Raw genomic sequence first — 24,494 nt, 5'->3', positions numbered from 1 at the left:
CTTGGGGCTCATGATTTGCTAGTTCCAAATCCAAACCAAGCAGCCCCAACGCAAACGAGTATGTTTATGAAACATTTGTTACTTAATATTTAGCCAGCAGCTTACGGTGCGGAAAGGCGAAGCCAAACCCCTTGCTTTACGCAACGCAACACGCTTCCGCCACAAATAACTAATCCCTGGTGGGGCAACGAGAAATTGTTTACCATTTCGGTCGTAAACCACTTGTTTGTGCTTTGCATTCGTCCCTGGTGAATATTTGGCGAGCATTCCGTCATCCACCATCGAACAGCCAGGATGGTTCTCGGCAAGCACAGTGGTACGGAACGCGGACCAGGTGACAATTGTGTCGAGGGTGGTTATGTTTTTATTGCTGTTTGTTTTGCTGCAACTAACCGGACGGACATCTTGTTCGGAATGTTGGCAATCCCTTGTTTCCGTTTGTTGTTACAAAAAGCGAGTGGTTGGTGTTGGGAAGGGCGATGAATAGGTGCGAGAAAAGGCTATGCTTAGTTGTGTTCTAATAAAAGAAAGCTTTTTCTGTGAAAGAAGTATCAGAGTCTCAACCTACTCAACCATTCTTGTAGTTCAATAAAATGATGATGATTTTTTACAGTACATACTGACAGAAAATTGCTAAGCACGCCGAATCGACGTAATTAAAATTACAAGCTATAAGATTTTCGGAACACTTCCCGTGAAGGATTGATTTATATTCAAGTCGTGTCTACAGCATCGTCCTATCGCTCGTTATAATTCAATTGAAGGAAATTTGCTGTGCAATTGAGCACCATTTTATGGGGTGCTTCAAATTTCAGCAGACTTCAGCATAATTATCTAAACGTGATCGAGAACGATTCGCGATACTTTCGAGAGTCGATTACGAAGCACTCGGTAACGACCGTTTGTATTGAGTTGTACGAGCTTCTGCCATCGAAAAGATGATAAATAACTCAAAATACTAAATAAATTAGCGTACTGATGAATATTTTAAATACTTTATTTATTTTTTTGCTCAATTAAATCATTCTCAAATGGTAATCATCAGTCGGGATGTTTCCCCAATATCGTAGATCATATCACTTAATATCATCCGGAGCAATTTTGTTTGAAACAATTTCATTTTCTGCCACATCATCACAATACTTCTGCTATAAGGCTGAAGATTTATGTTGCAGATATTCATTACCTTCTTACGGCGCACCTGAAACCACAATGTGATCGAATGTGCTGTAAAGTTATTTATTACCTTTGTTGCTTCTTAGATCGCTTAGATGATGACGCTGCTGATAGTCTTTTTTCGTCGCTCGTCCCGGCTTTGTGCGCTTCCATTGTTCGTTGTGATGGTAAGAGGGAAAAGAAGAAGGCAAAAGAACGAAAGCAATTAATTCAACGTTTACAGTTTTCACTCAAGTCTTGAGGTAATGTTGCAATCGTAAGCAATTTCTATCCCGTGGAACTTTTCTTCGAGCGAAACAAATGTGCTGTTCTTCCGGGCGGTTTCGAGAAGTTTTGTCTTCTCGTGAAGATGCTGGATTGAAGGTTGGATTGAGATGAAGTCACGCAACAGAAGGACGATTTTTGGGACTAAATGTCTTGCGCGAAATAGCGTACAGGTTTTATGTTTTGTCAAAACCCGATACGCTGATTATACCTGTTGATGGAATACTTAAATTTTTGTTGTTGACCTACCTTATTATGGTTAATTGCTTATAACCACCAGCAAAAAATAAAAAAATCCCCTACGATCCAACTTATCACATGCTTTACGCTAGCCTGCTGCAGAATTAATCTTCAGCCAAGTGGGTGCGTCCTACAGCATGGTATTTAACAACCTTAATCATCCTCTAAATCATCTGCTTAATACAGATCTCTTCGCTGGATGGATTTTACTGTAATCGTTTTACCGTGGAGCATCCACACCAAAACAAGCTTTGTCTGCACCTGTGTGCCAGAAAACGGCCTTCAAGTGATGGATTGCAAGCTAGCAACCTACGGATATGGATCTTTTAAAGCATAGCTTTTTTCTGCTCTTTTTAGAAGTAATTCGGTTCATTGCATTTGAGCTTAATAAATTTTAATGTATGATGTTGATGCTTCGATGCTGTTAAATTGTCAACTCTGATACAACTTTTTAATGTGCCTAACCGTCTAGATAATTCTGAATTCTATTGTTCCCAGGGTCAGAAAGGTAACTGCCCCACGGTTTAAACTAACAGATCAGTTGATGATTGATAAATTGTTTATTATTGCTGATATTTGCCTTTTTTTTTGTTCTTGCTCTTCTTCTAATTCCATCTCTAACTTTATCCCGCAAGTTCAGCGTGATTGATGAGCGAAGTTAACTGTTCCTTTTGTGATACCTTTCCGCAACGCAACCGGGTACCAGTTTGACGAGGGTTCAAACATCCGAAAAAAAACCTTTCGAAATGATTCACTCACGGTTCAATGTGCAATTCCAAGTTCCGAAATGTCCCGTACTTTTTGATCGCTTACCTTGATGCTTACCTGATGGCTGGGAAAGAAAGAAAAATCCAATCGTCGAAACCTGCAAAGTTCTATTATTCAAGTGATGTTTACTCTTGCGAGGATCTAATTCCATGTCAATCATATGTTGTTGGACATCGTATATTCACGGGTCATTCTTTTAATATTTATTCAACCTTGCTGTTTGATCAAACTGAGTACATATAGATCGTTTGCTTCAGAGCTGTAGGAATGCCTTTGTTTTAAAAATCCCCTTAAATGATAAAGCTTGGTGATAAGACCTACAATTGCAGCTAGATAGGCTCGTCTGAGTTACTTTCGCAATGATTTTCAACCGTGAGTTCCGCCTTGAAGAACGGTAAAATGAATCCATTCTATCGCCATGAACTGATTTGAGTTACAGCGGCCGATCGTACAGTGTGTCTCAAATTTTCGAAGAAATCGCTCAAACTTTCTCACCATTCCCGGTTTTTTTTTTGCTTTCTACTCCTCTCACCTGTATGGACATGTGGTAAAACAGTTCCTACCACGTTCCATCCCACGAAAGCTTCCCCGACGAGCTGGTGCGTCGGCGCATTTCACGCTCGGTTCGAATCCCCCACCAGTTCACGATGGCCCGACAAGAAAGCATACAGCTGCACGAGCTGCCCTCGACGCGTTTGGTGCCGATGCTGGTTGGGCTCGCCCGTCAGTCTTCGGGCGTTCGTGCTTCCTGCATGGTAGCTTCAGTCCGTGAGTGATTCCGTTCCGGCTAGCCAGCCAACACCGAAATCCATCACCCTCAATTTCTTCCCCCAACTCTCTCACCCAAGGATTTAGGAGGCTGTGGAGGGTAAGGAAGAAAGCTTACTTGTGCCGGTGGGGTCGAGCTGTGGATGTAGTGAATGTGTGTTCGGTGCTACCATCTTTCTTGCTGAGCCGTGACACGCCATGCACGGGAGAGCTTTTTCGCCAACTCCAACAGGCATTTTGGTGTGGAATACTGTGGGGTTTCGTGTGAAAGTGCGCTGGTGAAAGTGTGTATCGGCTGCAAATAAACCATTTGTCAGTTGTACCTGTGGGGAAATGTCAGATGGAAATGACAACATGCGTGAAGGCATCTGCGTTTGACACACCTCAGCGTGTACGTGTGTGTGTGTTGGTGTGTTTGCATACGGAAGGCTAATAAGAAGCACAAACGGAACGACACTGCCCAGTGTTTATTAGATTTGGAAAGCTGTTTATGCAACGCAGGCAATTCCAATTGTTGTGGATAGTAGTGACCTACCGTGCCAAATGTCTAAATCATATCGATCTGCAAAAGCCAAAATGAAAAATAAGTGAATTATTGAAGGAGAGAGAGCGAGAAGGCTGGAATGGGTTTCCCTGTGTGTGAGCCAGGCTTGGAGACGTGGAAAATACCACAGCGAGGAAAAAAAATATTCCAAAGTGAGAGAGTTTCTATCTCCGTTTGGCTACAGTAATCGTACCACATTTAGTGTTGCACTCACTCATACGGGTCGTGAAAAGTGTGTTGTTAGTGTTTGTGCATAGCGTACGACCCAACACGAGAGGGCGCTGCCGACCCAATGATGCTGGCAGCATTCAGACAGGATGTGACATTTGCAGGCAAAGGAAAACGCACCCTTGGAGCTGGCTGAATTTGCTCCCCTATCACAAACATCACCATCCAGCACAGCTTTTGCAAGTGAGCGGAGCTGCAAATCGAAACGTGGTGTGTGTTTTTGTGAGAAATTAAAGTTTGCAATGCTTGTAAAAACGGTGAAACGGTGGAAGAATAACGAGTGCACTGGAAAATACCTCCCAAGGACAGGAGCACTGTCGTCCTTCATGTTGACATAATTGTTTACAATGATATCACCTTGGATTGGATGTCAAATGAAGTGGAAATGTGAAAACAAATGGCTACAGTGCAATAATCGAGTGTTAATTGTGCCCTGATGTGATGAGATCATACTCGACGGAAGCTCCCTTCTCGACGACCGGGGCAAGTGACGTGCTTCAGTGCTGCCAGCTTGTGTCACTCGGTGTTTGGTGCAGTGATGTGGGCAAAAAAGTACCCTCAGCGAATTGTTTTATGGAGCAATTTCAATCGAATTTTGAAAGCTGTGAGTGTGGCTAAATCAGATGATGTTACAAAATCTTGGTGTTCGATTCGAAGGATATAATTATCGAATTTAAGTATTAGTGCGTTATTGTGTTTCTTGAAATTGTGTTTAATCGATTGTGTATGGTTTACTAATTTCAGTGAAGATTTCAGGATACTACGAAAGCTTACAGCAAATAGAGTGTTAAAATGATAAATATAAATGATAATGAAAAATGATACATAAAAGGTGAGATTTCGTAGTTTGATTGATGTTTAATATGTTTCAAATAAAAAGAGTAGTGGTGTTTTAAACTAAAGTCGTACAAACAACTTCTATTGTTACTTTTTCTTCTTCTTCCTTGCCACTAGAACCTCTAAAGGTCTCGGCCTGTCATTTCTGGCTTTCTATGACTTACTTTTGCTCCTAGTAAAGTAGTCAGCCCTGCGTGCGGGGAGGCGGTCCGGATGGGATTTGATCCCCGGTCGCCTGGGCCACCGGATCGCCACGATTTTTTGGTTAGCCTCTGTTTATTGTGAAATACGGTTCTTAGAAATCAATCAGCATCCTAAAGGAAACCTAGTCTAGTTTTTCGCGTTTGAATAAGACATCACTTGGGATAATAACTTAAGATGAATGAATTGAATTCATAGCTCAGTACATTCGACGGATACTGGATGAAATTGAATGGACTGTAATTACACTAAACGAAACAAAAGCTTTTATGGAACGTTTGTCGTCTTTTACACCTGAAATAATTGTCATTGTTAACCCTGATGAATGCATCTCTAATTAAACTGAATAATATTTTGCTTCAAACCCCTGCCTGCGGTTACGATTAACCGATACAAAAAGATATAAATGGAACCTTTTTTCCATACTCACGATATCACTTTCCAGCATCGATCAATGTTGAAAATGATCGAAAAATTGACAACTGATTCGTTCGACACACGCAGCAAACGCCACCCGAATACGGCTTAATCTGCTTGCCGCTGCCTACGCGGAAACCGGAAAACTGGTTTCCGGCAACCATAATACCTTTACCCCCTCAGCACGCATCATCTAATCCCGGGCTTTTTCAGCAAATCATTATGTGAAAACCAATCGAGGGTGGCAGAAAGATAAAGGTGCGTCATCAAGCGCACACCTTTCTGTTCGATACCGGGATACCATAATGGATGGTCGGCGAGAGGCGAGAAGTGTGCGAAAGCGACCAAAAACCATGAAATGTTAATTCCATCAATTCGTGGAAGTCCTACACCAAGTGCTCATTATGCTTCATTTACAACCGCGATGAACTGAACACTGATGGTTTGATAATGACGAGGGGGAGGGGGGGGGGGAGAGCGGGGAGCCTGGCCACGATTGTTGAAGCGATGAGGGATGTGACATTTGAAGCGTTCGGGAAAGGGATGATCCGTAAAGGTTTCACGGTTTCGGTCGCAGCTGCCTTCCGGGCGAGGTGATAAATGTTGTTCGGCGAGCTGCTGGGTTTTACGACTATTTGACTTGCGGCAAAATTTGGTTACGGTTGGTGAATGTGTGTGTGTGTGTGTGTGTGGTTAAAAAATTCAAAAATCGGTCGGCTTGAAGAATTTTACCAAGAACGTGTACAATTTAGCAAAACTCGTGCAGCCAAAGATATATTCCGATTACATTCCAGTGAAACGAGATACCGAGAACGTTGGTTCTTTACTGTTGCTAACGATTACGGTTTGCTAGTAGCCGAATGCGATAAGATGTTTACAAACTGCCATATGTCGCGTGGCGAGCGTATCCTCTTTAGCATGCACCCGGACGAGATTACTTTAATAAATTCCACTTATCTCCCTAAAACGACAGATTTATGCGCACGAACGTAACATAAATTTGGGGACGCTCTGGAAGCGGGACCATTTTCAAGTTTTAATCAGCTTAACTGTGCAAAGTCTAGCGATTTATGTGTGTGTGATGAAGGCTGGTGGTAAAAATATATCACTTTAAATGATAGAGTGTTTGCAGATTCTAAGAAAGCATACAGGAAACATAACAAGCAGTAGCGACATACTGTACAGCATGTACATAGATTTTCGCCAAACTAGCTGGGAGTTCTGCAAGCTACATCATTTCCGTTGGTAACAGCTATATTGCAAAACTGTTTTGGCAAAATTGGCAACCGCAAAACAATACACGCTACCAACCGTTCGCCAGGCAACGTGACCGACGAGTCGAAAACCACATTTACACCCACAAAACTCAATTTACCTGCCGCCCTGATGAAGATACAATTGGCTTCTTGGGTTTGTTTTATCAGATCCTTGTAAAGTTTTACGATAATATGGATATTTTTCACACCGCTTCGTTGTGCGAAAACAACGTCACGCGTTGGTGTTGCATGCAGATGTGAAAGAAAAAGTATTCGTAAGCATGTACGGCTGCGTCTTATCGAAACCCACCCCAAAACCACTCCCTGCCAAGCGTGGTTGCTGTGGAAATTTTCTTAGCATTACCGTGCGACTTAAATTACCAATTCACGTCGTGCGGGGTGTGGGAGAAAAATTATTTTTACTGTTATTGAACCATTAGATAGGACAAACTGTGGATTTTTTTGCGCAAGCACACCGTAGCGTCAGATTAACATAGCCGGAAAGATTAACTGTCAGTATCGTAACGTTTTGAGCGGAAAAATCATCATTGAAGAGCGTATTTCAAGATTTGTTTCTTCTAGCTGTTTGAAGAACGGTTTGATTTTTTGTTACATTTTTCACTACACACTTAAGTGTAGTATCATAATAAATACACATCACAAAACCGTTTGTCATCTGCATGTGTAAAATTCCGCACATATCTCTGCCCTTCACGCACCGTTTTACAAAGGAAAAATTAATTCCTTTGTCGAAATACTTCAAAGCCTTCGCACGCGAATCATCTAGATTATCCGCTGCCGTTTGTGTAAGGCACCAGCGTGGACCGTGGGGGTAGAGGGTAGAGAAAATCGTCCCGAAAAAGGTCAAAACCCCATTGCGATCCTTCCGAAGGTTCTGGTTGTTTTCGTTCATCCCCATCCGGCCGTTAGGCGACTTCAAACGCTTATGATGGATTGAGTTATGTGTGTCCGGTCCCGCTGCGTGCGTTGTGCACAACAACAACGCATTTCATTCGGACCGATTTGCCTGTTTCAATATCGTGTGAAATATGTTTAGCAACGAAAAGAAATGGGAAAACAATATTTTATTTGGATTACCTTGTTTGAACAAACTCGTGCGTAGATAAAACATGCTAAACAAACCAAACGCAGCTTACTATCTATACTCGGTAAAGAATGAGATAGATGGTCATCTCTAAATCAAACATGGGCCAAAATCTTTCTCGGTTTCTCGGTTCGGTTCGGCGTACCTTGCTTTAAACCCCCCAAAAACCTAGAAATATCAAGCAGTCATATGAGGCTCGGACATTTCGCTTTTGGATACGACAAATTGATTCCCTCATTTGTAGTGTGTACCGGTCGGCAGGATGATGATAGCTCGTGATGATGTTCACACACGTAAAGGAACAATACTTTAAATCCTTTGGAGCGGTTTGCTTTGGTTTTACAACGCACGTGCCCGCTCCGTGCACGCCACCGTGCACCGTGAAGTGGACCGGTCCTGTGACAACAAAATCCGGGACCCTTTCCGGGTTGATGGAAAACCCCTGAAGGCTAGGAAACGGATGATGTTGCGGTGCAAGGGTATGCAAGGGTCAGGTCCCGGGAAACTCGCAGCAGGATCAGTGGAATACCCTCGGGACATTGCAAAGGCAAAGCGAGTTCCTTTCGTACAGGGGACACACTTTTGATACCATTTGATGCTTTTTTGCCTGTATGCAAAATAGCCTCCCCGAGCACACCCAGACACAACATGCCAGGGCGCGTGATCTAGGCGTCGGGGGACGCTTCGGTGGTGCTCGGCAAGTGTGTGTGTGTGCCTTTTCTTCGTGTGATTCGTGAAGTGAGAATAGAAGCAAGAGAGAAAACAGCGGAAAGTGCTTCATTCTAGCCCATTCACCCCCCGGGAGAATTAAGGATCACTTCACATCCACTGAACAGTCCCTCGGGAAGGATTAAACTGACGTTCGCGCGTGTTTTTCCCGTCCCAGCGATGCGAAGGGTAGATGGAAATAGGACCAATACTACAACCAGATACGAACACACAAGCACACACACGTATGAACGTTGCAGGGAATGGAGAAAATCAGCCCCATTCATCTGCCCAGATCCGTGGTCGGGCTGTCCGCTTTTTCCATCTGTAACGACCGGGCCAACAATGAGTTGGCACATCATCTGATGTAGCAAAGCATAATCACGTGAACCCTGTTATTACCATCATTCAATTTCACTCGGAAAAAGTCCACCGCTCCGTCCGTTCCTCATTCATCATGCCAGTCGGGATGCCTGGTCGCCCGCTGGATAGCGTGTCGGAACATTTTGCTGTTGTTTTTTGGTGTTCGGATTAAGCTTCATCCATCTCTTGGTTTCAAGCTGCTGGAAGTGCTTGGTTTTAATTTTTTATGTCTCTACTTTACCATTCGAGTCGAATGCGAAATTAATGCTAGTCAGTTATCGTCGTAGAGAGTCCGGAAATATCGTCTATTTTTATAAATTTTGCTCACTCTGAAGTAGAAAGTATTACACCAGACTCTGTCTTCAAACAACAATGCCGACCTGCACTACGCTTGTTACATTTTTGCTACCCACCCCATGCCATTTGACGCCTGCGCCTGATCGAAGATAATGGGTGCGAAGCAAAATTCATTCACCAAACGCCGAAATCTTCACAAAGCACGCGGTTAAGATATTAATATGCCGACCATTTTCTTTTCACCGAAGTTTGAAAAGTTTTGAAGCAGGAGCCAAAGTTTTGGTAGCGTTCGGAGTAAGTCAAATTGGATCATCATCTGTTCTGTCTTATTATATCCAAAGGATAGTTTTAATGTCCGAGCACATAAAATACATTGGTTGTGAAGTTGCTGTCACTGTAATCCAATCCAATACTGTAATCCTACCGGGCTCCTATGGGACCCTGGTAACGTGAAAAGATATCAAAAAGATCAATAATTTTGCGTACCAGCTCTATCACAAAGTTTTATGCGGCTCCAGCATAAAGCCAAACCGATGTCCGAAGAGGTGATTCACGGGAATTCTTCATTAGGTTGGCAAATATGTGCGTAAATTCATTATCCATCCGGTCATCTCAATAACGCCGTACCGAGGTAGGTGCTGGTCGTGCATTTTCCACCGCCCCACGCACATCAAACGTCAATCGATAGTAAAACTATCCAGTACACGTTACTTAGCGTTGTTCAGCCCGCTCTGCCCTTTCAATCGACGCAAGAATCGACGAACAAAGCGGAATCGTCTTGATGTGTCTCTTTGAGTAATTGGATTATCTTGTTTATGAGTGATTCTTATCCGCAATCAGAGCAGTTGCTGTTGTTTCTGGAATGAGCAGCAGAGTTTCTTCAATGGCTTGCCCCCTTCTATTCTGCTTCCGACTTGTTCCCCTATGAGAGAGCCGTAGCTTCCGTAACAGATTGACTGATGCACGATATGGTGGAGTTCTAGTGCCTGACTCGGCCTTGGACGAGGATAACATATGCTTGCACTGGTTAGGGAAGCTTTCGACCGTACTGTACCAGTGCGTAACTGATTATCGTGATGAGAAACCAGCTTTGCCAAAGCTAGACGGCTTTTTCTAGTGTGATAGAAAATTTATCGCTTCAGACAAAGCCGAACAGATGCCAACGGAAATTGGTCGTCTGTATATGGTGTGTACATGTATTCTTCAAGCGTTGGCTACCCAGCATTTCATCACTTTCTATCTAACCTTGAAGAGCAAAATAGACATCCAGAATGTGTTATTCTGGGCAGAATGTGACCATTTACTCGAAGGATACACCAATAAACGGCAATAAATGGTTTTTTTTTTGTGAAGCTATGAAAGGAAACCAATAAGAACTTGATAATATCTACAACAAAAAAAGCATTTTTATAGTATTCTTGATGAAATTTACTGATAAATTAACCTCAAAAGCACCTGCTAATAAATATAATTTCCTAAATTGGAATAAACTAGTCTACCTCTTTACATCAAACGGTAATATAATGGTCAAACATTTAGTGTTTGTTCTACCACGGACCTTAAACATCCACCTCGGTTCTGAAGCACACTTATAATGTTACCATCACTATTAACAAGTAATCTACCTGCCAGCCTGGGAAACGTGTCAAGATGTGCCTTTTCTCTGTATTTTTAGACCTGACATACTGTTAACGGGTACGATGAGACCCTCGAAGTTGTGCAATTACTGCTTTGCCGTCGTTTCCTTTTTTTTATCCCCCTTTTCGTACCTTTTGTACCCGTTGCGCTAGGAGATCTTGGTACGATATCCATAATTTTTCATTTTTTTTTGTAGTGCCGCTTTTATACGCAACCTAACACCGGTTAGCAACCGGGTACCAGATTGAACACCGTCGATGCTGCCACGAATAGGTGATGGATGTTTCATCCGTCGCGCGTTGTCCCACGGGCGGGAAACCTTGTGAAAGCAGAGCTAGCAGATGATAGTACGCTCGATATACCATGTCCGGAAGCCATTGGACAGTCGCCGGTTTCTGCTTGGCGACATGGAAATTGTGTGTGTGCCCGGGTAGCAAACTATGGATAATACTTTCCTACGTCAGCTTTTCATCGCTGCTGGAAGGTTTTCGTTCGCTCACGCTACGATCCAGAGGCTCGCCCCTTTCACGACCGTGATGCTTCGTACATGGCAAACACTTGCAATCAATTATGCATCAAGCGATCGTGCGGACGGTATACGGAAGCAGCGACAACACCGGAAGAATGTTTGGCCGGGAGATACTACCGGGTTCGTACCGTACCCACTTCAGTGGCCACTTTTTGATGTGCTTTAGAATAGCCATACATGCGTCATTTACGTTCAGGAGAAGGTTAAGGTGTTTCGCCTGTACGACGTGAACGACGCTCGAAGGTACCACCCTTTGGTTTGACATACCTGTATGTGTTAGGTGCCCGGGACAATTTTCTAGAAGAATTTTGCCTTTAATCGATTACAATTTTATGTTAATTGTTGCATTGTACTCTTTTAACGCTCATCAAATTTTCTCCCTTTGCTAGCAATTGCAGAGATGGGTTCATGGAATTTAATTTAAACTCCATCATCGATTCAATGTTCGACTGACTTCTCCCTAAACCATTCTTTTCAATACTGTGGGTCAATAATGCTTTGATCCTCACATACAGAAATAAAACGAAAAAGCTCTTAACGCACACACGCGAACATAAAGACTTGGGGATCGTGTGTTGTTGCTCAGCTGTATACACACAGAGCACCCACCGTAATACATCAATCGCTTCGCTTGCTGAAAAGAATGTTCACTAATCCCATCTGCTGATGACACGTAAAAATATGGTCGCCTTTCGGTGTATTGTATTATTAACAAACGGAGAGAGAGAGAGTAAAAAAAAGCTCGCTCCCTTTCCGCTGAAGAAGCTGCTTTCTTATCCGTTTTTTTCGAAGTGTTTTTTCTTTCCTATCTCCTTTTTTTTGTTATTTGCTGCTGCTGGATGGTACGAACACAAAAATACATGAGGTTGCCCTAGGGTCTACAACGGTTCGCATATTTGCGATGCCTTTGAAAATCAATGGAAAATTTTCATCTTCGATTTGTCCCGTTGTACTAATTCCTTTTCGGCCCCGGAGTTTGCTCATACTGCTCGGGGAGAATACGGTAGGTTACAAATTTTTTTCTCCTTTTTTCGTGTTCCAAAACTGGTCGCCTGAGGGTGTACTGTGTCATGTAAGGGGGGAAAAACGAGGAAGAAAATAATACTTTTTTCATGGAAAATAATAAAATTTTCTTTCGCGATAACACAAGATAAGATTGCATTGAGCAGATTTGGGGAAAAGTACATTAGAGATTGTAGAAAATCGAAAACCACTTTCAATAATTATATGAAATGTTAGCAAAATCAAAGTTACAAACTACGTTTTCATAGCACTTACGCCTCTTCCAGTTTCTTTGAAATAGTTCAATTCATTAGTGCTTTTCTTTCATTGCCTTCAATCGCCAACTAATTGCCCTGGTAAATGCTTTTCCAATGCGATAAACCTTGAAAATACGATTACAATTTCGAAGAATTTTCCCCTAAGATACACCGAAACACAAGCCCATCAATACGCAACCATTGGCGCTAAAATTAAAGGCGGATTAGTAACTGAATTTACTTTAGTAAAAGCTTTTCCCCGCTAATCCCCGACATTTGTCGGCCATCTTTGGCACCTTTCAGCCAGCCGCCCAACTTTTGCATGACAAAATATTGGCAATAGTAAATTTTATTTTCGTAACCAAACTCAAAATCGTATTGAATAAGCAAAAACACAACGGGCGACGGATTTGCTGTGCTCGGGCAGGTAGCTTTCTCGCGTCTGGCAACGTGTTCAGAATGCTTAAACAACATTTTACATCCATTTCAATTACCTTGCCACTCGCGCACAAGGACGGTGAGGATTTAAATTTGCCCCCAAAAAACCAATAAGGCTTAATACGCCCGCAGTGTTTCGTAAACCGAGACGATCGTGTTTTTTTGTTGCCGTTGTTTCATTCGTTCGCTTTCGTTTCCTACCTGAGCGCTATGTACAGCGTAATACACTTCAAAGGGGCCGCTTGCGAGACACAGTTCCTGGAATGGAAGCTGTTTTCGGTTCGCAAACCATTAACTCTTCTAGATTTCGCTAGAATTGTACAGAGAAAAGTAAGGATGCTTATCAAAGCTTTGCTTCGTGTTGGATTTGTGCGCGTTTCCTGCGAATGCAAAGCAACTTATGATACATTTGTTAAACGACGCTTCGAAGAGCAGTTTTTTTTTATTGTAGCGCTACAAGAAACCCGCTTTTAAGCTTGTCAATGCATTAAACATTAACAAAAAAGAATATGAATTAACGATTCGAAAAGGGGATCAATGATTGAAGGCCATATTTTAAGCATAGCAACGGCAAAAAATCATTTCCCGTTTTAAATTACATTTTCATCCGAAAGCATGGGCGCAATCGTTTCAATCATTCAGATTGATCGTACAGCGTGATCACGTTCGTCCTTTCTTTTCCCCATTTCGCATTTTGCCCGGCAATCTTTGACCAATTATTCATAACTGACACTCACCTCGGTGGAAGGTGATGTTTGCCATTGCGCAATGATTATTATTCATTTCACTTAACCCAGACACATCGGTTGGGTGTAATCCCAATCAATTCATTACTTCAATGTTTCGCTTTTGACAGTCGGGCAAACGCGACGCACAATTCCAAACAGTGCACAATTAAAAAAGTTCAAACCGTCAACGCACGAGCAACGATGCATCGATCCACGCAATTTATCGAATCGTCATCATTGCTGACACGCTCTCAGTTACATTGAGAAGATTAAAGTGGGAGCCGATGGAGTCGGTTTTTTTCTTCTAGCGAAACTTTAATGTGCATTACATGTATTGGTAATTTTAAATTGTGGGAAAAAGGTGAGTTTTATTTAGCATTTTTCAATAGCAGCAAAAACTCAGTCTGTACATGGTTTGTGGTGCACAACAACAAAAATCTCTCCCATACGAAACATTCAGTTCCACCGAAATGTTACCACCGTCATCATCCTTGTCGACAGACGAAACGAAAAACCGACCGAACTCGGTTGCATCTGGTGCCTGTGGTTTGGACGACCTGAGGCGTCTGCGGTTCGTACCGTACGTAGCGCCGGTCGCCAAGGGAACTTGCACTGGTGCTGGTGCAAAACTATCCTGGTTTGCTGGCCGACAGCACTGACCTCCTGCAAATGAGTTGCCAGAGTATGTTGTGGAGCGCAGAGATTTATGAATAGTAAAAACGCACTCGTTATTCCTTGTAATTAATATCGGTTCGTACGGTCCGTGTAGCCGGTGCTGTATGCTTAGGCCGAGCAAAGTTTGCGTGTTTGTAATTTGGAAAAAAATAAATCTCCGGAGCTAGTTGGGCACGACTAGTCGTAGTAAATAAATGACCATACTGAATGACAACCGGAGGCATGCGCTACTTATGATGATCATGGCGGTGTGATTATTTTTTTCTATAACAGCTAAATACTGCATAGGGGAAAGCAGAGTGGGCAGGCCATTTCTATGAAATGAGGAAAAAAATGTTGTATTGACATGCTACATTAATGAACAAAATTTCATAACCTAGTGTGTGATCATGTTCGTTTTAGGGAAAACTAAACTGTTCGGCATGATATACCTTCATGCTATTTCATTTAATATGTAGAATATATTAGATAAGTCGGAAAGGTAAAGAAAGGATATATTTAGCAGGGTTAAAGGCATGCATATAGATAGCGCCTCTAGTTTATATCACGAAGGGTATGAAATCCGGATCATTTCTTCTCTTTTTTGGCTACAAATTTGAAAGCTTGAAGACTTTCATTTCTGAGTTGTCTGGCGAAAAAATACTTGAGTTGAACGATCCGAATGCGATCAGATATACTGTCCTTCCGTATGAAAATAAAAGTCCGATTAGCTAGGTTGCTGGTTATTTTGTTACATGTTAATCAACTTAAGAAAGCATTACCAAGGAGTTAGTTAATGCAACTGAGGGTCTTATTAAATAAATCAAATAAAATACTTGATATACGAATAATGTTAATTTAATATCCACCAAATCAATAATAAAAACACCTTTGTTTTTAAATTACCAAACCAGCATCCATTTTCATCGAAGTCCACACTTTTCAACATCATGTTTACGTATAGTGGGGGGCTCACATTTTTCCACCTCGACAAATTCGTCCTGAAATTGCTACAATGTAACCGTGTTTTTTCTTCCTCTTTCCATCCTTGCAATCATTTCAGAATCACCACACGGCCGTAACATTGACCGTTCGCCACTGGTACGGCAGTTCAACGAGAGACCAACAAGAAGAAAAACAAAAACACGACAGCACACCCAATTATGTACGGGACGAAAAAAATCCACTGCACGGATACGCTTTGCCAGAAAGTCCCAGCGCGACGACAAAAGTTCGACGAATGTCATCGATGCCTCGATAGTCATCGTGGTGGCAGCAGTACAGCAGCGCAAACAGTCGTCCTGTAAGGTTACAGCTCCGGTACACTTGGTGTTTGAGTGTGTGTGTGAGTGTGAGTGGACCGCAACGGAATAGCACAGCAGCAGCACTATCGCCCACCATGGCCAAAGGATCATTAAGTATCACTGTTTATGACGGTCGAGACTGATAAATGATACATACACACACACATTGAGGAGTGAGGTTTCGCTAGCATCATGTTCCGGTCCGGTCTGTTCATGCAATCAGTTGTCCCTGGAATGACCCATGGATCGTCGGATTTTGAGAAGTGATACGCCAGCCCACTGTATTGTGTGAGCAGTTTCCTTGGCACCCGTTTTGCGAGCGAGTCTGTCGCTTCTTATCTGGTCGATCTGTTGACAAAATGTTTCCCACCGTTGTGGATAGCGGCAAGACGGCTGCAAGATTATTGCCTGGCGATTTGTAGCAATTTCTTTGTCCGGCCCTGTGGACACGGGGCAATGGCGTCCAGTGAAAGGCGGCTCGTGTGTGGTCAACGAGTGTTGGTGTGAATCAGTGCTGGGTCGAACGTGTGGCCCTCCGGCTGAGGCGATCCCGAAACTACCATTAGGATCATCCCTTTAGTCGCAACTTGTTCCCCGTGTCCCGTGTCGGTCGAGCAATCATAACTCTCGGTGCTAATGAGAGACAGTGTGTGATGTTATCGTTTGTGGCGAACGTTTTTCTGCGCCAACGACGGAAAAAGAAAGGTGCTTCCTAATGAAGCTCGGTGAATGGTGGTCGTTCGGACGCTCACGCCATTGTGGTGCTGCTAGACACAAACACAATCGAAATGGTGTAGCTGCCGATCGTACGATCTAACAGTTTTCCTGGTGCTGCTGGACCGGGGCGTACCGGCCATCAGCAACGATGGCCAACCCAGTGCATCTGCGGTTCAATCGCTGTTCTGCAATTAGTTCTAGTGCACCAATAACGACGAGTCAATAAATTGCAGCCAATTGCCGATAACCATCGTTCCACCGGATTCCGCATCAAGACCGGCAAAATGCTTTCTCACCGGAAGTGTAAAGTACCGCTGCGTGTTCCGGCGAGGTGTGCCACCGCGCTGAAACGGCAGGGAAAAAGTGTTTTTCGATGAGAAATAGTGACGCCAAAGTGAATAAAAACGCGATAAACGAGCGGGAAGTGGCGAAGGAAACGATTTCAGTGTGCAAAGCATCGTCATAAAATGTTGTTTTTAATGGTGCGCACCGCTGGTGCTGCATAGTTTTGCACCATTTTCTTGAGGAAACTTCACTTCCAAGCGACCACCAAGTTGCTCGAGTGCAAAGCATATTCCGCCGTGCAGTGAACGCCATTAGCGATCGAGTGGTTGGTGTGAACGAGAGAGAGAGAGAGAGAGACAAGAACTATCGCGCCAGCACCAAACACATTGCGGAACGAATTTTAACGATAGCCCAGCAGCAGTGTCCATGCACCATTTCTGAAAAAAAAACAGAGTGGGGCTTGAAGTGCAAAACGTCAGCAAAACGGACCTACTCAGCACGGATTCAATCGCTCTCGAGATGTGGATTCGCTTCGTTAAGACGCGTAACTCGGGAAGTGTTAGGACATTAGCTGTGATGCAAACGCGATCATCTTCGCAGCACTTGTGGTGGATAATTTGCTCAGCAAGCGCACAGCTCATATTACCCAGCAGTTGAGTTAATGTTTTCACAATAGAAGAGAGAAAGAGAGAGAAAGAGAGAAAGAGCAAAAAACATTACTGTGACTACATACCATTTGCATCCATCAGGCAAATAAATAGATTCACAACAGCCCATTTACGATAAAACGCCATTGCAGGAGGTCACCGTCCGATTGTACATAGTGTCGAAGTAGAAGCGGATGCAAAACATTCGCTAATAGTCTAGTTCGTGAAAAAGAAGGAACCCAAACCAACAACAAATTATCGTAAATTGCACACACACGCAGTTCGGCAATAGAATATCGGGGAAAAATGGTGTTCGTGAAATTTCAATACTTCTGCATCGTTTTCTTTCTGCTGGTGCGCTTCCTGAACGGTGCCACGATGGATCTGTACAAAAATTCGCGCCTCGGCAATCGGATCGTACAGACGCGGTACGGTCGGTTGCAGGGACTGGTGCTGCCATTGGACGGTTACAAATTTCTCAAACCCATCGAAGCGTTCCTTGGTGTCCCGTACGCCACCCCGCCAACTAAAATGAACAGGTAGGTGAATGACTCAATTATGTTAACGTAAACAAGTTCATATACGGGTATTTTCAATGAATAAATGAAGCAATTTAACGGAAGGTACAAAAGACCAGGCGCCTCCATCTGTTTTGCGTCCCTGTGAAAGATACGCGAAACTGTCGACATGAATTACTATCATGGTAGTTTCAAAAACAAAAAAATATTCAGATTCAATTGGTTATACGTTCAAGTCCTAAAACTGTATATCCAACAGAGAAATGGAGCAATTCGAATAATAACTCATTTCAACGTTATAAAAGACCAGGCGTCTCCATTTCTTATACTCCTATTGCTCGTCAAATGGTTCCGTTTTATTCGCTTTAGTTTCTATCATATTTAATCACGTAACAAAGATTAAAGCATTATTTTTTTATGAAAATATAGTTTAATAGGACTTTTGAAGAAAAAAAAAATTGCTTTCTCTATACTCTTCTCATGCTACTACATACGCCATAAAGACACAACACAAAACCTGTAGCAAGTTCAACAGAAAAAATAGAGTAAAACATGCGTGAAAATTCTGAAATTACTTTAATCAAATAAAACTTCGCCCTGCTGGAGCGAAATCTTCTACTGTGCATCGTAAACATTTCGCTCTGTTTTCGCGCGTCCTTTGTCCAACTGTGCCCGTTGAGCGTGTGTGTGTTGGCAATCTTTCATGACACTGACACTTTTATTTTCGAAAATGTTATTAAATTTAACTAAGCCTCTTTTGCCACCCGAACTTTTTTTTAACACCCGAAAGAAAAAATAACCCCGTATTTTCATTTTGACATAGATTGAAAAGGGTTGCGTTACAACAGCGTGAAGACTTTTTTGGACACCGTTTTTTTTTATTTTTCTGTTTTTGTTTGTTCCTTCTGAACTGCGTGCCTCACTATACATCCCATCAAGCATTTCACGCCGTTGGAAGAATGCTATTGTTAAAGGGGCTTGGTTTTATTTTTTTGCGGCTCAGATCCCGAACAAAAAGTGATAAATGATGTAATTTATCAATTAACACCATTCACAGTTTCTTTTGACTGCCTCAAGTGCGGAGCACTCGGTACAAAACAAAATGGAGTGCAATTGACCGCGACATGAAAAAATGAAAGTTGAGCCAAAACATGGTTTGGCCCATTTTTATGCAAAGCCGAAAGGCTGACATGATGGTATGTCGAATTGGGAAACATCTAATAGCAGCAGCAGTTTTAATTAAAAGTTGGTGGAATTCGTTACATAAATTATCCATTTTATTTCAATTTTCAACCATTTTGAGGGCTGTCACTGTGCTCTTCGATTCGATGCACTCATGGTGTGCAGTTTGTTAATTTACTTTCTTACCAAGAATTTAGTTTGATTGGCAGTGTATAGAGTGACTGAAGTGATGCTCGGAAAGTTGAACAAATAATAACACACTGAACGCCACTCGATGGAATATCAGTTGAATGGAAGATTAAACATATGACAATTCTGCGAATCATTCCTTACATGACAGCGTCAAACTGAGCACAGCCGAGCTGAATACGCACAACACTTCGCTGTGAAATTCTCAAGAATTTACAAAGATAAAAAGCAGCACTCAAATTTTAGGTTAACCTTACCTTCATCCCTTTAGTGCATGGTAAAGATAAACACAAACTGGGCAAAAATGTTGTCAAACGTTCGTTAATATTTGTACATTCCAACAGCAAAAGAGTTCTTGTATAACATTCTCCTGAATTTAAACATTTGAATAGAAAATTATCTTCATGCAGCAGGTGTGAAACAAGATGTCATCTTTGCTACATTACACGACACACTAGAGCGACACACACGAACAGCAAGTTCTAGGAAAAGTTACAAAGCCCGCACGTCGTTGCTCACCAAAGTTAACGTTCTGCAGTTGTCGAGAATGTGGGAACAAATATAATATTTTACAAAAGTTTAATCCAATCAATGCAGTACTTGCAGCTAATGTTTCCGACCGAAACTATAATCATATACCACTGGCCAAGTGAATCTGTGCGGTGCAGCTTGTTTGAGCACCATTTGTGGGAATCCCCAAACACAGGAACTTTTCCATTGTCAACCCGGAAAACGGCACACGTCCCACAACGGGGTACGGGTGATGTCCTCGTACACAGCACACGCACACGAGCTACACTACTACTGGTTGACATGTGGAAAGTCAAGACTTTTCTCACGCTAAAACCCCGGAAGAAAATCTATTTATAAACTTTATGCGATGGGGACAGCACATCAGTTACATGGAGGAAAGAAAAATATATCTACGTCGTTCGTGTAGTTGTTGTGTGGCTGGGTACGTACCGGAATTCTGTGATGCTCAAACTTTTAAACACCGATGGGTAGTGTGGCAAATGTCAGAGTCGGATTGCAGCCTTAGTGAGAGGAAATTGAAAAGTTGATGATATGTTTTAAATTACGATTGGAAGCCGTCTGATATGTGACCCTTTGGATGATGTTTCTTACAACTTCTTTACAAACAAATTACATTCTAATTTTTATTCATATTTACATGGTTTATTATGCCCTGACTAAAGTACAGCCTGCGATCAATATTATTCCACAAAAAACATTCGCTGAACCTCCATCAATGTTAGGTCACCTAACCAAAAGCCAAAACCACAACCAGAGAAATCGATAAAATACCACATAAAGTAGTTTGATTGACGATTTAGTGCCCAAAAAAAAAGGGGGAAAAAGCATAGTAAAACAAAAACGACGACCAGCACTAAAATTGGCAAACGTTCGGTGAGGGCATGAAAGCATGAAATAAAAATATGCCATGTAAGGCACATGGCACAGAACTGCAAACCGACAACATCACCGATTTGCATTCGCGTTTTTCACGCACATGAACTCGGGCTCCCCCTCGCGCACTCACGCTCATCTTCATCCTCAGACCCCCTATCCCCGACCGGATGATGGTGCGACTAATGCGAATCAATCGTAGCATTCGTACCAGCATTGATAAAGCTAATGGAGCACGTTTCTTTTATTTGTCAAACGCACGAACATGGCATCGACATTTTGCGCCTACATGGGCCCATATTTCGGGCCCCCTTTCCTATGAATGTGAAAACACTTTGTATCGGTCACGTTCACTCACCTTTGCATGCATAAAATCAGCGCACGGCTGGTGTGTTTTTGTTTTTTCAAACACGACAGTTTTGCGTGTATCTGTGTGTGAGTGTGTCTATGTGTTTTTGCACGCACTACGAGGGCACTTTCAATTTAATGCTTGACAAAATGTCACTTTCTAAATTTGCTGATTGGCACTTATTATTTGGGCTCGTGACACGATGTTTTTTTATGTTTGGAAGTCTGCCGGTAAAAATGGAATAGAATGAAACAACAATCTGTAAATTTATTAATCTTTTTATGTAAATAAGTGACCAAAGCGCAATTAGAAGAAAAGCCTTGGTGCGATAATCTGTTTTTATCTGCCTATAGTACACGTCCAACATATCCTATCCAGATGGTAGAAGTCTACATCGCACGAAATCTGATAAACAAACAAGTGTGCACGTGGCCACTGCAAGAATGCGGAAAGGAAAGTTTTAAAACTTAAGCATTGCTCGCACTGCCCATAAACAGTTTGTTGTTATCACAGTTTTGCTAACAAAAAAATCGTTCCGGGGTTCGTTATGCATCGCAGACCATCCGAGCGGACCGTTAGAGCGGGACCATTTTCCGTACGCAGATGCTTTTCGCTCCAAAACAACCTGGCCACTGCAGGGCTCAAATTATTTCCAATGTTTCCCAAAACGGTGACTGGACTGGCGTGGGTCATACTCGTAGCAGGCACACAATTTAACGGGCACACGCTATTGCCACACGGTCGTTTCGTGGAAAATCAGGCGCCTTGCTTTTGCCCGTAATGGTGTGCTTGGGACCTTTTCTCTTGTTATTCAATTCTGCACGGTTCACTTGGTTTGGTTTGTTGCTGTTGTTGCGTTTGCTGCTTTCAATACGAAGCAAATAAATGAAACACAATTTTTTTTCCTTCCCGTGCTTCATTCTCCATTCGAAGCATGTAACAAAAATAGCTAACATACTATCGCTATTATCGTGCTGCTGTAGACACTTCCGACAATTGTAGGGGCTACACGGGCAGGAGCCGGTCTTTTTCCAGCAAAGTACGTATACGGCATGAGCAATAAAAATATGAGGCCGATGCTTTTGCTTGGCGAAATTTGTTCCGCAACATTGCTAGACAAGTCGGGAGCGGTGCAATTTTTATCAATTTTCTTGGTGAATGATACCGAACTTTGAAACGCCAAGTCTAAGCTGTGGAGGCACCTTCATTTGAATTGAATTAAGCAATTTCGTTTGCAGTCCATTTTGCGCTTTTCTTATCAAATCGTAAGGAATGCAAAGAAACTAAACTCTTCTTATTGAAGTTAACTGTAGCCCTTGACTGGTTTGCATCTAATTCCATTGAACCTCCAAGCCGATAAAATGCTACATAAATAGATACTTTCGGGAAAGGGCTTGTGGATTTCGTGTTGTCTTATACCTACAGTTTTATCGCTGAACGTGACTGGTTGCCTTGTCCGAGCGCTTACATGTAAAGATCGCACCTTTTCTAATGAAAATGAAATCCAACCAAAATCAACTGTATCACGTTTGCGCAGTATTAGCTTTGAAAATTGCGCCCGAGCTGCTAGGGGGTGCTCCATAATATTGATTATACACAGAAATCTGGATCAGACAAAAACAAGCCATCCCGATGAATGGTGCAAGAGCACAACAAACCAAAGACAGTGTGCCAAACGGCCAAACAGTTCCAGGCAAGTGCTTCGTTCTAAGTCGCGGTCAAACCTCAGAGCCATTCGAACCGCCGCCTATTTCATCGACCGTGAAGCACCCATAATAGCGATGGCGCCAATGGCTATCGGCAATCACACAAACGAAAGTGGCTAGAGTAAGCCCTAAGTTTTACCAAACACACACACACACACACACACACAAACATCAGCATCGAGATGGGCAACATTCTGAGCCAAACAAAGGAAACGGAAAAGCACGAGAAAGCTAAAGGCTTTTAGCTGAAAAGCTCGCCGAGCCAATGGCTTACTGCGTGAAAAACTGCGGGACCACAGTAATGGTAAACATGGCAGGCGCACGGTGGTATTTCGACGCGACGGAAAAGCATTTAGCCCAGTAATGGTGCCCAACCAGCATCGTGTTCCACTTCGACGCAAATTGTACCGGGTTCTGTCAGTTGCTGGCTGATGGCAGTATTGTTGGCCTTTGTTGGTTTCATTGAAGTAATTTTTCATTTCGTTCGACGGTCGTGTAATTTCTTCCATCAATAACTGCACACAGCACTAGTGCGCGAACAAGAAGATGGGCATGGCAGACTTCACAAGGTCAGCAGCAGTTGGTGCTGTGCTCGTTGTGACAAATGGAAGTATTGGACCATTAATTTCATGGAACGGAAAACAAGGTTGGTCTTGGTGAAGAATCTCATGGATGAACGGTTAGCTGTTTTTTTTTTTTTTTTTGTTGTTGTGTAGTAGTGATGGGCGTTTGGTTAGACAAAATAAAAAGCATTGAGCTACAGAAGACGAAACTAAATGGAGGCGCATGGTCTTTTGTAACAGTATGATAAAACGCATATTTTTACGCATCGTGTAAAACATGCAAGCTATTTGTAGAGTTCTCCGGATAATTTCTGAAACTTTAACATCCAAACTCTTTATGACCTACGATCCGACATTTGTTCCGAATACGAGCTTCCTAGCTGATCTCATGGTTCACCTATTTTAATACGAAAGCGTCCTAAGATAACAGCCCCCTGTAAGCCCAAATCACCTATGCCATCACACGTAACTTAGCTCATTGTTGACACAAGAATCTCATAACAGCGATGAGCCTTTAGAGTAATTGTTTCGAAGTGAGTAGATATATTTCCTTTTGTCTATCAAAACAGTCCTTATCACGTAAACTGCTGTTTTTAATAATTATTTTATATTTCTTTATTTATATTTCTAGTAAGACGGCTTGCCGCCATATTGACCGCACGTGAACATTAATTCAAAAATAAACACAATTTTGCCCTTTTTTGTACCATATGGTAGCAGCATGTGAAAGATACTGTTTTAATTTATATTTATGTAATAAAAATGCCCATATTGAAACCCATCAAACGTAACAAAACTAACGTGAAAAACTTTAGCTCAACAACCAACTAAAACTTTAAATTTTTAAGCAGATATTATCCTATATTTGTTAAGATCATGCAAAAAATCGATGTGCTAACAGCATTTTTAACAACATTCCTTTCAATTCTCCATTTGCACATTTTTTTAAAGCTTTAACAACATTTATATTTATATCTCTCGCTTTTTCGTCTGTTATTGACTGACTAGTAACATATTTTTTCCTTTACAAAATCATAGACAGTGCCCATCCATTATTAAAATATGCACGATCAAACATCGCTCGGCAAATAAAGTTCTCTAACTCAATTGTTTTGCCTCTTTTTCGCTTCCCGCCCAATTCACTTCACCAGGCAGGTGAAACTCAAACAGGCGCACGATTGTAAAAGGCAAAAACTGCACCAAGGGAAA

General features: G+C 42.3%; 1 protein-coding gene across 3 annotated transcripts in view; it reads left to right on the top strand.

Moving 5' to 3' along the window:
- Positions 1-2,723: 2,723 nt before the first annotated feature.
- The window catches only part of LOC118506296 (neuroligin-3), a 64,052-nt gene continuing 42,281 nt past the window's right edge, over positions 2,724-24,494 (top strand). The window contains exons 1-3 of one of the 3 annotated variants that reach the window (XM_036043235.1): positions 2,724-3,216; positions 4,733-4,820; positions 15,482-17,910. In XM_036043235.1, coding sequence (XP_035899128.1) covers positions 17,678-17,910 — 233 coding nt within the window. In that variant the 5' untranslated portion in view covers positions 2,724-3,216; positions 4,733-4,820; positions 15,482-17,677. Of the gene's footprint in view, positions 3,317-4,257; positions 4,593-4,732; positions 4,821-15,481; positions 17,911-24,494 lie in introns of those variants that run through there. The other 2 variants (XM_036043233.1, XM_036043234.1) reach the window with 2 other exon arrangements.

Source organism: Anopheles stephensi, chromosome 2 (assembly GCF_013141755.1).
Source record: "Anopheles stephensi strain Indian chromosome 2, UCI_ANSTEP_V1.0, whole genome shotgun sequence".
Lineage (NCBI taxonomy): Eukaryota > Metazoa > Arthropoda > Insecta > Diptera > Culicidae > Anopheles > Anopheles stephensi.
This window is presented reverse-complemented; position numbering and strand designations above follow the sequence as displayed.